The sequence below is a fragment of the Delphinus delphis genome, chromosome 11 (assembly GCF_949987515.2).
Source record: "Delphinus delphis chromosome 11, mDelDel1.2, whole genome shotgun sequence".
NCBI classification, from domain to species: Eukaryota; Metazoa; Chordata; class Mammalia; order Artiodactyla; family Delphinidae; genus Delphinus; species Delphinus delphis.
In genome coordinates, this window is record NC_082693.1 from 90,421,107 (window position 1) to 90,437,904 (window position 16,798).

The following is a 16,798-nucleotide window of genomic DNA, read 5'->3' on the forward strand; positions in this document are numbered from 1 at the left end:
TTGGTTTAATTCTTTTATAACATTGTAACATTGTGCCACTGCTACTCTATAAATATGTGAATGGAAAGAAGAAAAGGCCAATTAACAGATTTCAATGGCTATAAGCAAAGACATTATTCAAGAGAAAATCCATTCATTCGGAATCAATCCAATCTCCCATTCATTATTTTATGTGCTTATAGACATGCCTGTTCATTATGCTGCATAAAAATTTCAAAATCTGGATTCAAATCCTACTGGAGTTGCAAAAGCACAAATGTTCTTCAACTAGACAAATCAAGTGACTCAAAGCCAACATGAACTAAAATGCTGAGAATTCACCAGAAGGCACCTAGCACACTCTTTTCAGAATCTCTAACACGGGAGCTGCATGTTTCTAAAGTCTGGCTCCAGTAGGCTTGAATAGTGATTTAGAATAATATTAAAAAATGAACTTTTCCTTTCCTATCAATGGCACTATTACTTAAGCACTCCCTTTAAATGCATACAATGGATGCACATCATAATAATGGTATATAAAGGTACACTGTCAACAATATCTTGAATACGTTTAGTTTTGTACACTTTACAAATGTATTTTTACATTGTATTATATGTGTTTATGTCATTTGACTTTCACAAAACCCAAAGAGAGCGGTAAGATAGGTACCACCTCTGGGACAATGAGTAAGGACTACACTTCCCTGGGCTTCATTTCCTAGATAATAAGCTAGGAGGGTTGGATTTTAATGACTTCTAAAGAAGAGCCTTGTGGTGCTAAAATTCTGTGACTGCTACTCGACAGAGGTGACAACAGAATCAGATAGGTTAGGAAATTGGCCCACTGTCACAGAGGAAAATGAAGAGTCAAATCTAGAAGGAGAATTTCTGTCTTCTCAATTCTAGTCAGCAGCTCGTTCTGCTCCACCATTCTCGCTGGATCGAAAGGAAATCTGACATACTCTCCTTCTGATTTAGTTTAAATTGGATTTTTATCAAAATTGCAGAAACTTCTGTTTCTGTGATAGCAGTGAAAAGAAGAAAACAAAAGGTAAAGTGGAAGGTGGTGGTATCCCAAGATATACCACTAGTAAAGTGAGTAAGGAAAATGCAAATTATGCTGATAAATGCAAATTATGCTGATTTCTATAATCTATTTGAAAAGCTGGGCTACACATATTTATTGAAGACCTCCTGGGATATACTCAACACTAATACACTTCTACTTGATTTAAGATACTACCAGCACATACTGTCATACTCTAGCAGTAGGTTCAAACTTTTATAAAGCAATAAAAGGGGAGAAACTCCCCTTTTTATTCTAGATAAAATCTTATGCACAACTCTAAAATATACAACAGAGAATGAGGTCCACCAAAGTGGAGCTGTAGGCCTCAAGACCCAGTCCATTCAGTTTCTTTTTCCCCCCAAGATGGTCCTGTAGAACACAGCTTGCAAAACCACTGTTGTACAACAGATTAAAACTATATCCTACCTCACTTAGGGAGTATGAGTCTAGATTAAATTTGACAACTGAAGCAAAAGTTCTGTTTTTGTTAGACAAAATATTCACAGAAAAATTCCTTCTTCATGAGAAACATTTATAAAACTCACTGTATAACAGGTAGCCACGGAATAGAAAATATGCGCGCGTACCCCTGCCCAACACACACACCCCGTGGCTGCTGCCTCTAGACCATTCCTTTAAAAGGAGAACAAGGGGTCAAGAATTATTCCAATTATTATGTTCAGATAAGTAAGATCCAGGGGTATCCTGGACAAGCCTAACATATTACAAAGAACTACAGCAGCTACAAAAAGAGGGTGCCCACGGGGGGCCTAACTTGGGTTAATAGGTAACCTCAAATGATGTGTTCGCACTGTATAAAATGAACTTTACTGAGACTATAACACCTTAATAACTAAAAAAACTTAAAAAAAAAGTAATTTATAAAAATTAACTCTCCTAGGTAAAGAAAATACTTCAACGTACACAAAACAAACTGAAGACTGAAATCAAGAAAAAGTCTTTGATGTTTGTGAGAATAAATGACATCTTTCCGAAGATGACTTGTAACCTCTTACCATTTGCATATGGTGTGACCATCTTCTTATTGGTCATTACACGTGCTGTAGCATTATTCACCTACAGATACAAAGTAGAAAGAAGGGGCAGGGAGGAAGTAAACCACATTAGGGAATATGGAGGTGCTCATTCAATAACAAAGTATTCAGTTTAAAATGTAAATTTCAGAGACAATTGATTTAAATAATTAATATAACAATATAAAATATTAATAATAGTATTTTAATTAAAGTGTTCATTAAATGAGGCTAACAAGAGTAAAATGCAGTTTCTTGGTCTCCAAATGGAAAACTAGGACAACTTTACCATCCAGGCCTCCAAAGAAAAAGTACACCTGCAAGTTCTTTGGAGATCTTTTAAACAGAGAAGTCTCTGCATTGAGAAAATATGGAAAAAAGTAATTGGAAACAGCTCTGTGTGCACGTGAACTTTGAAGTTCATTAACAAAACAGAGGCTTGCTACGTTGGTCAGGAAATAAATTTATAGGAAGATAGGAAAAAAAATCTGTGGAGGTTACCTGTTCTGATGTTCAGCTTTTTTTATATGCTTGTATGAGATTTTACTGTTTGAGGTCAGTAAACAAATATAGGAACCGAGATTCCCATGCTGACAGACTTCAGGACCATTTTGAATTTTCTAGATTATGTGGCCTATTCATTTAAGAAGAAAGTTTTCAAGAGGCCTTAAATCAGGCACTTAAAAGAATTCAAAAAATAAAGCTTATGTTTCTTTTGTTTTATGGTACTCTCTACCCTCATTACAGAACGGCATAATTAAAGCATTCTCAGTGGTAAGATAAGTAGACACTACAAAGATGGTGCTGATGAAGAAAAGATGAATGGAGCTTAGAAGCCAGGATACTGCAGCCCAGTGTCAGAACCAGCGTCAAAGCTCTTGCAAGGAGGGTAAAGCCTTACCATAGAACCTGGTTATATACTATGTTGTCAGGTATATAAAAACAGACCAGTTTTTAAAAGAATTATAAAACATACAAAATATAATATGTCTTATTTCGCTCTGGGAATTTATATTATGGTAAATTTGAATAGTGATAAATCTGTTATCAAAAAAAAAAAACCACATCAATTTTAGGTAGAATTGGAACCAAAAATGTTTTAATAATATGTCTTTCAGGACTTGTATAGTGATGATCTTCCTATGTGAGGAAAAGAGCTGGAAACTCCATTTACTCTAGTTTGACCCACCAAATCATATCAACATTTCACATTTAAAAGAAAGAATGGGATACAACAATGATGAGACTGAGAGCATGCAGTTAAAAAACACACACACACAAATAAAAGAAAGAAAAAAACAATCAATTTTGGAAAGACAGGAGAAAGTGAAGAGCGAGGCTCTCACAGACAAGGATTAGAATGGGGCAAGAGCTTCCACTAGCTGCTAGAGCAGAAAGCACCCAAGCACTTAAAGGAAAAATGGCCAGAACCAATCAGAAACCACCAGTCAGCAAAAGAGACCAATAGCTGCACAGAACAGAGAAGGGGTGGGGAAGGACTAGGGCAAAGGGTAGGAAGACAGCTTGGGTAAGGAGAACAAAAAAGCGGGGAAGAGAAGAGAGAAAGTCAGGAAGGCTGTCACGGGCAGGAGAGAGAGCTGTCAAGGGCAAAGAAGGAACAGTCATAGCTACAAACAGAGGTCTGGGAAAGAGGAAAAGGAGGAAAGGAAGTGGGGGCAGGAAGTGCATTAATAAAACCAGCCAAACTGGAGTTCAGTAACTCTGAGTAAGATGTGCAAGGGGAAAAAATCACCATGACGTCAGTACTCAAACAGCTCAGACTGCTACAAAACAATGTGTACATCCAAAGTCCAGGCGGCATTACTCAACAGCATTGAAAATAAAAGGGGGAAAGGAAAAGGAAGAGGAGCAAGTCAAATCACATTTTGTAGTGTTAATGTGAGATGGCAGATGGACTTTTTCTTTCTTATTTGTTTGTAATTACATTTTAAAAAAGCTTCTTCTCTAGTGCTTTTGTTTCACTTACCGCCAACGGGCACCATCGCCAGCATTGTGTATAGTTACCATGGAAAGAGTGAGTCAAGTGAAGGGCCCTAAATGCTAAACCATTGGAAAGGGAGGGGAAAAAAAAAGCAAAATATGCAGACATCTTACTCAAGATGGTGGCTTTTATATTTCATACTTTTAAAAACTGGGAAAGGGGAAAGGAGCCAGTTAACCTTCACTGCGTTATGAAAAGGGCTGGTGAGCACCAGGTGGCCGACTCACTCACAGTACTAGCACATTCCACAGGCAGCCACCCTACCCTCCAGTAACTGTTGAAATTCTAGATAGTAAATATATTTGAAAAACACATTAGTTTTGGATTCTTTCCTCCCCGCCCCCAACCTCTGTGATCTTCTGTTCCTTACTTGTCACACGCATGTGGAGGCGAACTGGCCTCCCGAGAGAGAGAGGATACTGGCTGGCCCCTTGATTCATCATAGGACACATTTCTAAATTGGGTAGTTTGTAGACATTTTAAAAGTTAGTTTTATTTTGGCCTGATTAGAGGAATTCAGAGTCTCGCAAACTGAAGCAAAGGAAAAAAATCAAGAGAGTAGAAGGATGAACATTTTGGAGGAAAAAAGTAAATGAAAAACAAATACACATACATTCGCACACAGGTAAATCAAAATTAAAACCCCAAAACAACCAAAAAATGGGAGGGGGGAGAAGGATAGAAGTGTTACTTTTACGCGTTTTAGTGCAAGAAGGTAAAGGACACAGAGACACAAAAACACAAACAAGACAGGGTTCCAAATGTGAAATAAGTGAGGCAATACATAAAAAGAGAAATAAAAATATAAACCAGAAATTGAATTATTGAAGACATGCACCTCGATTTTACGGCCCTCTACCACGGTGCCGTGTAATTTCTCCCTGGCCCTGTCTGCATCAGCACTATTCTCGAAAGTTACGAACCCGAATCCCTGCATGCAGCGGGAGAAGGGGGGAAAACATGCACATCGTTATATTGAAATACTGATCTCTTGGTAAATAGAAAAAAAATATCACAGTATGAAACTGACATCAGCAACAACTCGGCAATACTCTCCCAAAGTCACATTTTTGGTCCATGCATATTTTGTAAAGGGAAATTAAATCCAATAAAAGAATAAAGAACTGTAGTAGTAGTGATAATAATAATGTAATTAACAACAATAAAAACAATAATAAAATAAAACATAAAGCATGTGAGGCCAGACCAAAATTAAGGTATAGAGTTACTCGGGTCAAACTATTCAACTGAGAATCTGAACATTTTAAAAAATCCTACCTTTCTTATTTCGTGCTGCTAACATACACATCCTTTTATATAATACTAAAAATAATTCAATCTATTATTCCCCAGTAACTTCTACATGGAACTGATATTTAGGTGCAAACCTTGTATAATGAGTTTTTGAGGCGGTCTAAGCGTTTTAGCCCCACTTTGCCTGTTGCTTATAGCACCATCAACTTCTCTGGGAACGGTATAATTTAAGATACAGTGTTCATGCTTGATTCTGTGGGTACTGGGTGTGGAAGAGGAGAGCACTCATGTTTGTCTAAGCAAACGAAAATACCACTAAGCAGTGGTCAATTATGACTTTTCTTCAATGCGAATTTTAAACAACCAGACTGACACTCAAGAGTAAAAATATGTTCAGCTGAATTTCAGGAAATTGCTTACCCAAATTTGCCTAAATTTTGTTGAAGCCTACATCTGCTACTAAATGTATTAGTTTTTTCTATATGCAGAGAGAAAAAGGAATAGTCAAAAAGGCAACAGGAATGAGATATATGTTAGTGACATCAATTGCATACTATTTAATAGGAAACGAATACCATAAAACAGCAATACAGTTGCTACTCTGAGTTAGGATTAATTTATTTGTCCATTGTAGACGCTGAAAAACAAACAAATCAACCATGGAGTTTTAATTTATTAAATAGAAAAAGTAGGAGACCGGGAGTTAACCCACTCTACTCCTTGGCTCACATTAAATCTGAAAAGACTGCCTGGGTCATTATCATTCTATCAATTTCAACACCAGCAGGATTTACTATATACTATAGGACTATTTGACAAAGCAGTGTATCAGTTTCATTCTAGGTGCTCTGTCCTTATCTTTCCACTCTGCAACTATAAAATTTTCTCAAGCTATTTACATCTGTAGAGTGGTAACTTCTTAGAATTTTCTGAGACAGTCCTCATGTCTCAACAGCTTCACTGTCCCTCTAGCATTCTTTGAATATGCCATTGTAGGATAACCTGAACCTTTACTTTCACTGAAGTTCTGCTTTGCTGCTTATTAATACCATGAGTACTCCTATGTATACAAAACATATTTTTAACTGAGATGGTAAATAATGTGCATTGCTCAATAAGATTTTATAAAAGCAACTCCATCATTCTGAAGGATCTGATTTCTCAGCATTTAAATGACTACATGGCTGGGTGGCAATCCACGGAGGATTCCAATGGATTATCTCTACCTTCAATGTGGATATCTAGAAAGTGAAATGCTAAGCTGACAGAAATTTTTTAAAATATATGTAGCTTAGGACGGAATACTATGGGTAATTTTAATTCAAAATGTTCTTTAAAAATGTACATGTGTTGAAAATATCAATGCGAACACATTTTCAGAAACAAATTTTGATATCAACATGTTATAGCCACTTTGACAACTCAAGGTGTACAAGGGCAAGTTACTAATCAATTATTCCATTTGTCATCTACACTAGCATCTGATGAAGACAGGAAGCCAGCTATCCGATCCTGGAGAATCCTCCAATAGGAAAGTTAAACCTTTTAAAAAAGGTTACAGGGTTTCCCTGGTGGTGCAGTGGTTGAGAGTCCGCCTGCCGATGCAGGGGACATGGGTTCGTGCCCCGGTCCGGGAAGATCCCACATGCCGCGGAGCGGCTAGGCCCGTGAGCCATGGCCGCTAAGCTCCGCAATGGGAGAGGCCACAACAGTGAGAGGCCCGCGTACCACTAAATAAATAAATAAATAAATAAAATAAAGGTTACAGATAGTGATGAGTTTTTATATCACATTTTGTAAGTTCTATAAGCTGTATTTCAACGGACTGTCACAGCCTTCTACATTTTATGCCCTGGGTTAAATTAATAAATTATAAACTAGTGGTTGGACAGCAGATTATGTAGAGGCTAATATACAAGTTTTTAACTTTAGCATTATGACTACACACACCCACATACATACACACATACTTGTGTGTCTTTTAAATGCACCCATGGGGTAGAAAGGATAAACCTGTTCGTTTCCTTTTGAAAGTAAAGACATTGAGCCAATCTGAGGTTAAGTATTCAAGCATCAACAAGGCCCAGAGCACCAACAGGGTCTTCTTCCTTCCATGTAGCTTTTTCCTACAGCTAATGGTGAGAAAATTAGAAATTAAGCTTTGAAACCAAAATTCAGTATTCTATTTACTAAACTATATTAGTCCTACAATTCTTCTAATTTTCTCTTTCAAATCTAATTGCTAAATGTGTTCTATGACCCTTCTTTCTGTAATGTGTTGATGGACCATCTGTGACACAATGGCTGTGTGGTATCATTAAGTGCTAGCATCTTACAGTCAGCATATGACGAAGTTTAACATTAAAGTCTGCTTGTGTAAGATTTTTTCAATATAACTTCAGTATTCTGGAACAAAATTTCACTTTTAAATGTTTTAAAAGTGTTTTATAAGGAAAGGTGCTTATAAACTAAAGAAAATGCTAATCAAGATATCAAAGACATAAAAATGAAGCAATCTTTTTTGTTTTTTTTTTGCGGTACGTGGGCCTCTCACTGCCGTGGCCTCTCCCGCTGCGGAGCACAGGCTCCGGACACGCAGGCTCAGCGGCCATGGCTCACGGGCCCAGCTGCTCCGCGGCATGTGGGATCCTCCTGGACCAGGACACAAACCCATGTCCCCTGCATCGGCAGGCGGACTCTCAGCCACTGCGCCACCAGGGAAGCCCCAAAATGAAGCAGTCTTTGCAGGCATATTTACTAGCGTAAAGAGGAGGCAGAAGGCCTTGTTGATACTTTGGGACTCCTGATAAGAAACACAGAGGTAATAGGATTTCTTTCTTTCCTTCGAAGATAAATAGACCTTGTGTCAGGCAGAATAACAGCCCCCCCAAAGTTGTCCATGTCCTAATCCCCAGAACCTGTGAATATGTTACCTTACATGGCAAAAGGGATTTTGCAGATGTGATTAAATTAATGATCTTGCGATAGGGAGATTATCCTGGATTATCCAGATGAGCCCAATGTAATCGCAAAGGTGCTTAGAAGTGAAAGAGGGAAAGAGAGTCAGAATTGGAGAGTGTAGCGGCCTGAGAAAGGCTGGGCTGGCTGTTGCTGGCTCTGAAGATGGAAGGGGGGCTATAGGCCAAGGAATGTGGGCTGCCTCCCGAAGCTGGAAAAGGCATGCAATGGAGCATCCCTTAGAGCCACCTGAAGGAACACAGCCCTCCAACACTTTGATTTTAGCCTAGTGAGACCCACTTTGGACTTCTGACCTCCAGAACTGTAAGCTATTAAATCTGTGTGGTATTAAGCCACCAAGTTTGTGATAATTTGCTCAGAAGCACTAGGAAATGAGTATATATCTCTCAGAATTGAGGCCTGTGATTAGGAAGATGAGAAGCATAACCAGTATTTTTGGAGTACTGTCCTTAAATACTTTTCTCTTGAGTTAAAACTTCAAACAGGTGGTTTTCCATCAACTCAACTTCTTGCTTGCTTATCTGTCACATTTACAACTTGGTTTTAAGAATATTAACTCAAATAAGGCTTGAAAAAAATTTTAATGTACTGTTTCTTCAATAAAATTTAGCACTTTTGAAAATGTGCCAGAAATTGAGCCAAGGATATTCATAGACTTAAAAAGTTACTAATAGGAAAACTCTCTTCCACGAAATTATGTTTAATGTTCCCTTATTCTTGGAAATCTAATTCACATTAATTCTGGTCATTTGGATCTCTTGCCTTGAAAAAAATTTAATACAATTATGTCTAAACCTAACACATTTTCCTTAGAAGAGCTTCAAAACGATCATACAAGGTATCAAAAAGGGAAACATAATAACAGTCTGAATAGCTACAAAGTCAGACCCTTAACAGTACATATTTCAGGTATGTAAGAAGATAAAAGATAAACAAAAAGTAAACTTTCATTTTTAAATTAAAAAAAATGATGTTGTAACATTTGTCTATACCAGCACTATCCAATATATCCAAAAATACAGCATGAGCCACATACATAATTTCAAATTTTCTATTAGCTACATTAAAAAAGTAAAAACAAGTGAAATTAATTTCAATAATGTATTTTATTTAACCCAGTATATACGACGTATTATAATTTCAACATGGCATCATTATGAAACCATTATGAGTGAGATGTTTAATATTCCTTTTGAGCTAAGTCTTTGAAAGTGGTGTCTATCTTACACTTAAAGCACGTTTCAATTTAGAGATGTGCCACATTCCAAGTGGCCAACGTGGCTGCTGCGCTGGGCAAGGAAGGTCTACACCTTTACACTCTTACCTGAAGTTCTCAGTTCCCAAAGTTCTTCTATGTTAGCAATTTAAATACACCAGTGCTACATTCACAATTTACCAGCTATCTTAGCTGTCTTTTGGAAATTGAGGGATGCTGTGTTTATCAGGTACATGGTCGTGGTTAAAACTTCTACAGAGTGTGACAAAAATTTTATTATCTGCCTTGACATCCATTTGTCATCAAGGGCACACAGGAGCCGAATAACTGTCACCTTTTTAGTCTGGCCTCAGACTGCAGTAAATAACAAGCAACAGGATGAGCATTGTAAAAATATTTTTAAATTTGTATAATCTTTGAATTTTTCCATCTCAGAAGAATGAGAAAGAAAATTTACCATGTAACTTTTAAGGGAGAAATCAAAACCAGAAGGTTCTCCTGGGTATGGCCAGAACACAGGAATTAAAAAATAAATAAAAGAAAACTAAAACTAAAACCCATAAAATGGTAGCAAAAGAAAATAAACTAAGACTTTCGGAAATACATGCACTGTTAATTCAGTTTTAAGTATAATGAAAAACATTTCACCTCAGCATTACCCATCAAATTTTACTGAAAATCACAAAGGCCTACTCAGTGCAATTTCAAAGACAGTCTTTTGACTATATTTGGAAAGAAATAATTTCCCTTTGCATAAAATCAAAAGCCAGGGAAATAGGAGAGAAATTACAGCATATTTCTTGTGTCTGAGGAATGGGAATAGAGGTTTTATCTTCCCTAACTCCAGCCTAAACATAAGCTTTACCCAAACCCAGATTCCCATCATTCCAGAAATCCACCTGAGAGAAGTAATGCAAACACATTAACTAAAAATCTGCTAGAAATCTCAGTAATTGTTGCTGTGCTCTCTTCTGCAGTCCTTTAGAGGACTTAACAATTGACACTGTGTGAAGAAGAAGAGCTTCTATACATTCAATATTTATAAAACGCGTCCCTTCAAAAGTGACAAGTATATTCAAAGTATGTTGACAAAACTTTATGGAAAATATAAATGTTAGAATCTTTGTATTTCTTTTTAAAATAAGCTTGATAATTATCACAAACAAAATGTCATGGGACTGGGTGATAGTGAACAGGATGGTGGAAGGTCTGAATTTCAACAGTGAAATAAACTTTTGAAAACAAGTGCTCAGTTACTAAAAGCGTCTAGCAGACAGTACAAGGTCAAGAGTATTGGCTGTTGAACTAGGTGACCACTGTTTAGTGCTCTGTTTAAGATTCTATGTGAGAATATGTGAGAAAAAAAGAAAAAAGGAAGGAAATACATGAGAATATTGTGACTATTCCATTTAATGAACTATGTATGCTTTCCCCCCTTACTTCTCATTAAACGTCATGTTTTCCTTTTATAATGGTTTTTAAAAGGGTGCTTTTTAAAAATTGTTACTCAAAGGATCTATAAGGAGAATGACAATATAATTTATTGTTCAAACTAGGATACTTTGAGGGAGAAAGGGGACATTATTAATTGCTAAGACAACAAGTATAACTGGGACTATCCTAGATAAACCAGGATATATGGCCACTCTCCCTATACACTAACTTCTTATTGTTTGTATTACTACTTTGTCACGACTGGTGAAATTTGGAGAATCAATAATGCTATGCGTATCTGTTTAATCATTTTCTAGATTCTATATGAGTACATTAGTTAACTTTTTGGAAGGGGTATCATTTTTCATCACATATCTTAATTAAACATTTTCAAAAGGATAGTCTATCTTTGCTTCAGTTAATCACAGAAAACTAAATACAGCTGACTTTATGTTTTTACAAAGGAGTAGGGAGTAAAAAGAACACTTTCAAAAATCAAATGAAATAATTTAAATAAATATGTATGTATGTATATGCATGTAAACAAAATAAATTCATTTCATAAAAACCAAATTCAGAATATGAAGGTCAAAGAAGAAAAAAGGAAAATAGTCAACAACAAAGAAACAACTACTTTCTGGAACACAGAAATTCTACTCTCCAGGCAAGGTGGAAAGGTAGACTACTAGCAGGCAGGGAAGGAATGGACATGCAGCAAGACAGTGTTCACTTATGTTTTTAAGGGGGTATATTCTCAAACCCGGGGCCAACGATCTCATAAAAAATAAGACATGGTAATAAAGAGTTGCTTTTTGTTTTGCAGTCACTTGGTTAAATACTGTTTTACATGTAAGTATTACTTATCTCTAAAAACTTGTCAGTTTTTCCATTATTGCTTCAGAAAAAATTCAATAAAGCTAATTTCTGTACAGAAAAGCACTCTGTTAAAAGACTGAGCAATTCTTAGCTAACCAATAGGACCATATAAGTCTCCTTTTCTCTGGCTCCTTTCAAGACATGTTGTAATTTTATAGTCAACCCCAGACACAAAAGTAATGAGAAACTAAACTTAATTTACAAAAAGAAAAGTACTCATTAATTTATCTCAGGTGGATCCCAGAAGACGCATCTAGGTTTTGACTCCAAAATAAATCTCTATTAATGAGCCCATTCCAGCTAAGAACTTTAGGTAGCAGTTAAGAAGGGCAAAGGATGAAGACAGGTTTTTGTATCAGTTCTAGAAGGCAGGTCCAAGGCAATTCTGAATTCTGTGCTTTGTTTTAAAAACATTTTCCAATTAGTACACAGTCTGTCTACCCTTCAGCAGCCCAAAGAAAAAAGGGCAGTGAGGACACAGCATCAAGCTGAGAGAGGCAGCATATACTTTTAGATTCCCCAAAGAGAAAAGGAAGGCTTGTGTCATTTTAAAATGGAAATTACAGGGGAGGAGTAATTGAATCGGGTAAATTAAAAATTTTTTGGTAGTAGGCAAATCCTTGAAGTCAATGAAAGAAGCCTTAGAAAGATCAATTTCCTTTGCTTCACAAGAATTCAATCAAATTATTTTCTTGGTAAGGAGCAAAGTCCTCAATGCCTGATAGAATTTTATTGGGCTTCCGGTTGTTAGTCTAGCTAAGAATGTTTTAAGTGCGAACACTTAAAATCAAAAGCATTTAAACTACACTGGTTCAGATAAACAGTGTGGTCAATAATCTTCATGTGTTTATTTCACATTCATGTGCTTCTCATCTCTAAACCATTGTCATTTTTCTATCTTGTATCTAAAAAGTTCACAAAAAAATAACAGCAAACTATACAACAAAAGAACAGAAATCCACTGTGAGGAAATTACAAGTATAAACAGTTTTACTGGTTACAGTTTGAATAGATTTCACTTTAAAAATACTTACCAAGTTAAGTGCTGGAGAAAGTTCTGTATAGGCATAATTAATCTTTTTTTGTTTTAACTGAAAACTGAAAGCTTAGAGTATAATTACCTCTTTAATAATAAACAAATAATTATTATAGTCAGAATTAAACACTTTTAGTGTTGATGCATTCTATAAAGGAAGGGAATAATAATCAGAAGCATTAGGAAAGCACAAACATTTTTATTAGTACAGATGGGGGCAGGAAGTATATATAACTCTGTAGATATGTTATTAGTTCCCAAAGTATGGTGAATTTGGAGTAGGAAATTAAGAGAGGTAAATATTAGCTTACTTATTTACTTTATTTAGCTCTTCTCAAATTACATTCTTAAGAGATTTAATCATAGCTAAGGGCTATTTTCAAAGTTCAGTAGGGATGACCAAATGAAAATTAATTTCAAAAACTGGTCTAACCTAAAAATGCAAGTAGAACTGAACATAGCAAGGTAAATATTTACAAGCCTGCCCACAGCTGATTGTGTCTGTGGAGTGTATTCCATTTGTTGAGGAAGAAGAAAACTCTCACATAAAACATTCTGAAATTCAGTTCATCAAATATTTTTTCACAACACCATTTGTAAGACTTTACAATTCCTTCATTCCTAAAAGCACTGCTGCTTATTTTAGTGCATAAAAATTCTAAATCATACAGATTGGGAATTTAAAATAGTAAATTATTATGTTCATCCTCATGCAAAAAAACCCCAACTCACTGTATTTGTAATTGAAGTGACTCTCAGTCCTGAAGCTTGCCTATCTGGGTATAACTTAAAGGAGGAAATCCACAGTGAATACCTGAGTCACTACTCCCTGTTTTCAAGCTTTATCAGAATTTACTGAACAGAGAGAACAAGTCAACTGAACAACTGAAATATTAAATTTGTTCTAAGTATGTCATTTTGAAGTTCGATTTTTAAAAGCTGAACTGTTCTGGTAGAATTCAGACTAGAATTCTCACAAAATTTCACTTTTTTCCAGTCTTCTCTCTCGTCCTTTACAATAAGAAGCTTAGGCCAAATTTAAATCTGAGAAAGGACTGACATCTCCTACAGCCTTTCTTCCCTACGTCCACACTCTCCCCTCAAACCTCTCCTGTTTCTACACCATCACTCTCCCAATTTAAGAAAGATTCAGGAGAAATCTGGCCACGCAGTGGCTTATGTTTAGAGGTAACCTAATCAAGCTAGCTCACTGGGATACTTTTTGCAGGCTTGAAAAACAGCTTAAGTTTTCTGACTATTTACTATTTTAAATAAAACAAAACTAAAAGAAACCAAGCACACAACACTGAAATGGAGCTTACCTTAGAGCCACGTTCATTAAAGATTATTTCTACATCTAGGATTTTGCCAAACTGCTGCAGAGACAAAAATAAAAACATTTACTCATGTTCAGCTTTTAATCCATATACTTTACTTTTTTCTGAAAGAGGAAGAGGTGGTTTTTTTTCTTTAAACTACTTATTTAACATCCATGTTTCTATTTGTTGGTAGGTCCCAATATCAGTTGTTGATTTTTCCTCATCATTGAGCTGATAATTTTTCCTTTTTTAATTCACTCACTCACGCATTATTCACCTCTTTATAGTGGAAGCGGTTTTCAGAAGTTATTCACAGCGTCACTGTATTACATGCTTCTTCACATGGACAAGAACTGGGGGTTTTCCTAACTATATCTCTAACTTTTGAAATCGTAAGTAGAAAGATATACTACTGATGGCTGTTTTTCTTCCCTTTCTTGTTTTTTTGGCCCGCACCTGCCACGGCATGCAGGATTTTAGGTCCCTGACCAGGGATCGAACCCATGCCCCCTGCAGTGGAAGCTCCGAGTCTTAACTATTGGACTAACAAGTAAGGCCTTCCTTTTTTTTTCTTTTTAATAAATAAAAGTAAACCACATTTACTAAAAAAAAATAGAAAATATAGATAAACAAAAAGGAAAAGGGAAAACAAAAAATGAAGATCATCTGCAATCCCAACACCTTAACATTTTGGTACACAGCCTTCCCAGCTTTTCCTTAGGCGCGCGCGCGTGTGTGTGTGTGTGTTTACTTTTCTTAAACTTCATATACTATGAATAACTTTCCCAGTCAATAAATATATATGTGTTATCTCCATAGGCTACATGCCATTTTCCAGCATACCAAACATTCATGGACACTATGGATGATTCTATCGATATTTATTTGCCACTTCAATATTTCTGCAATAAACATCATCTAGAATATTTAAAATAATAACTTCGTTTCGAAATTAGTTAAATATTTTAACATTTGGAAAATCAAACAAAGCTAAAAATACACCACCTAAATAACTCTATTGCTAGGTAGCTAAATAGCTGATTAGAGGGGCATACAAATAACACAGTAATTATCTGGAGGAGAGGTATATATAAGGTGATAAAACTACCTGTTTTAATCAATACCTGAATGAGCTGAATTGAAGGAATGTACAGTAAATCTCCAATATCGTTTTGGCTCACATTTCCCTTTGAGAACTAGACTCACAGACCCAATTATCTATTTCACTTGGATTTCAAACTAGACTTTGGGAAATGTGAAGAAACTAAAAAACGAAAAGAGCAAAACAGAGATCATGTTTTCTTATTGGGTTGAATCATTACTATCTTTATCAAAAAAACATGTATTAAGAGCCCAAGTTTTCTAGAATAAGACTTCTGGACTTGATTCCAGTTTCACCATTTAATAGAAAATCAGAAAAATCAAGGGAAGAGGAAAATGTCTTATTTTAGGAAGGAGGGCACTTTATTTTATTTCTATGTCTATCCAAAAAACTGAAATTTGGGGCTTCCCTGGTGGCGCAGTGGTTTAGAGTCCGCCTGCCGATGCAGGGGACACGGGTTCGTGCCCCGGTCTGGGAAGATCCCACATACCACGGAGTGGCTGGGCCCGTGAGCCATGGCCGCTAAGCCTGCGCATCCGGAGCCTGTGCTCTGCAATGGGAGAGGTCACAACAGTGAGAGGCCCGCGTACCACAAATAAATAAATAAATAAAACCGATCCAAATGATTTAAAAAAAAACAAAAAAACAAAAAAACTGAAATTTGTATGGTATTTTAGAGTTTGTTTTCTTTTACATTTTCTAATTCATCTTTATAATAACCTTCCAGAGTAAGAACTGGTTAAGGAAAATGAGACTAAAAGAAGGTACTCATCAAGTTTGCAGAGGTAATAAAATGGAAATAAAATAGAACATGGAATCTCTGCTCTTTACCAATGCTACTGTCCTTCTAAAACACTGATAGGTACTAACTACGTGGAAGAAGACAGCAACCAGGTATCTCCTGCAATGAAAATTTTATTTTTTTTTTGCACTTAGTGTCTTATGAGAAGGGCATTATACATTTCAAGAAATCACTGACAACTGGCCTAGGCAGATCTTTAGTGGACACTATTTTTCTGCCTCAACAGAGAAAACACTTCTGACAGATGAGGATGCATTCCATTTTCACAGACCTCCAGAGATTAAGGTTCCATATTATCTCTGATAATTCAGTAGAGAACCTAGTAACTCATACTCCTGGGAAGTTTCTTCTTAAACATAACCCAAATTCTTTTTTCTTTTTAAATTTACTTATTATTTTTGGCTGCGTTGGGTCTTCGTTGCTACGTGTGGGCTTTCTCTAGTTGAGGTGAGCGGGGGTTACTCATTGAGGCAGTGTGCAGGCTTCTCATTGCGGTGGCTTCTCTTGTTGTGGAGCATGGGCCCCAGGCATGCGGGCTTCAGTAGTTGTGGCATGTGGGCTCAGCAGTTGTGGCATGTGGGCTCAGTAGTTGTGGCTTGCGGGCTCCAGAGCACAGGCTCAGCAGCTGTGGTGCACAGGCTCAGTTGCTCCACAGTATGTGGGATCTTTCCGGATCAGGGCTCGAACCTGTGTCCC

General features: G+C 36.5%; 1 protein-coding gene across 14 annotated transcripts in view; it reads right to left on the reverse strand.

Moving 5' to 3' along the window:
* The window catches only part of RBFOX2 (RNA binding fox-1 homolog 2), a 262,455-nt gene that overhangs the window by 24,245 nt on the left and 221,412 nt on the right, over positions 1-16,798 (reverse strand). For all 14 annotated transcript variants that reach the window (XM_060025570.1, XM_060025568.1, XM_060025579.1 and 11 more), the window contains 3 exons: positions 14,202-14,255; positions 4,923-5,015; positions 2,065-2,125 (listed from right to left, as the gene is read on the reverse strand). In XM_060025570.1, coding sequence (XP_059881553.1) covers positions 2,065-2,125; positions 4,923-5,015; positions 14,202-14,255 — 208 coding nt within the window. The remainder of the gene's footprint in view (positions 1-2,064; positions 2,126-4,922; positions 5,016-14,201; positions 14,256-16,798) is intronic.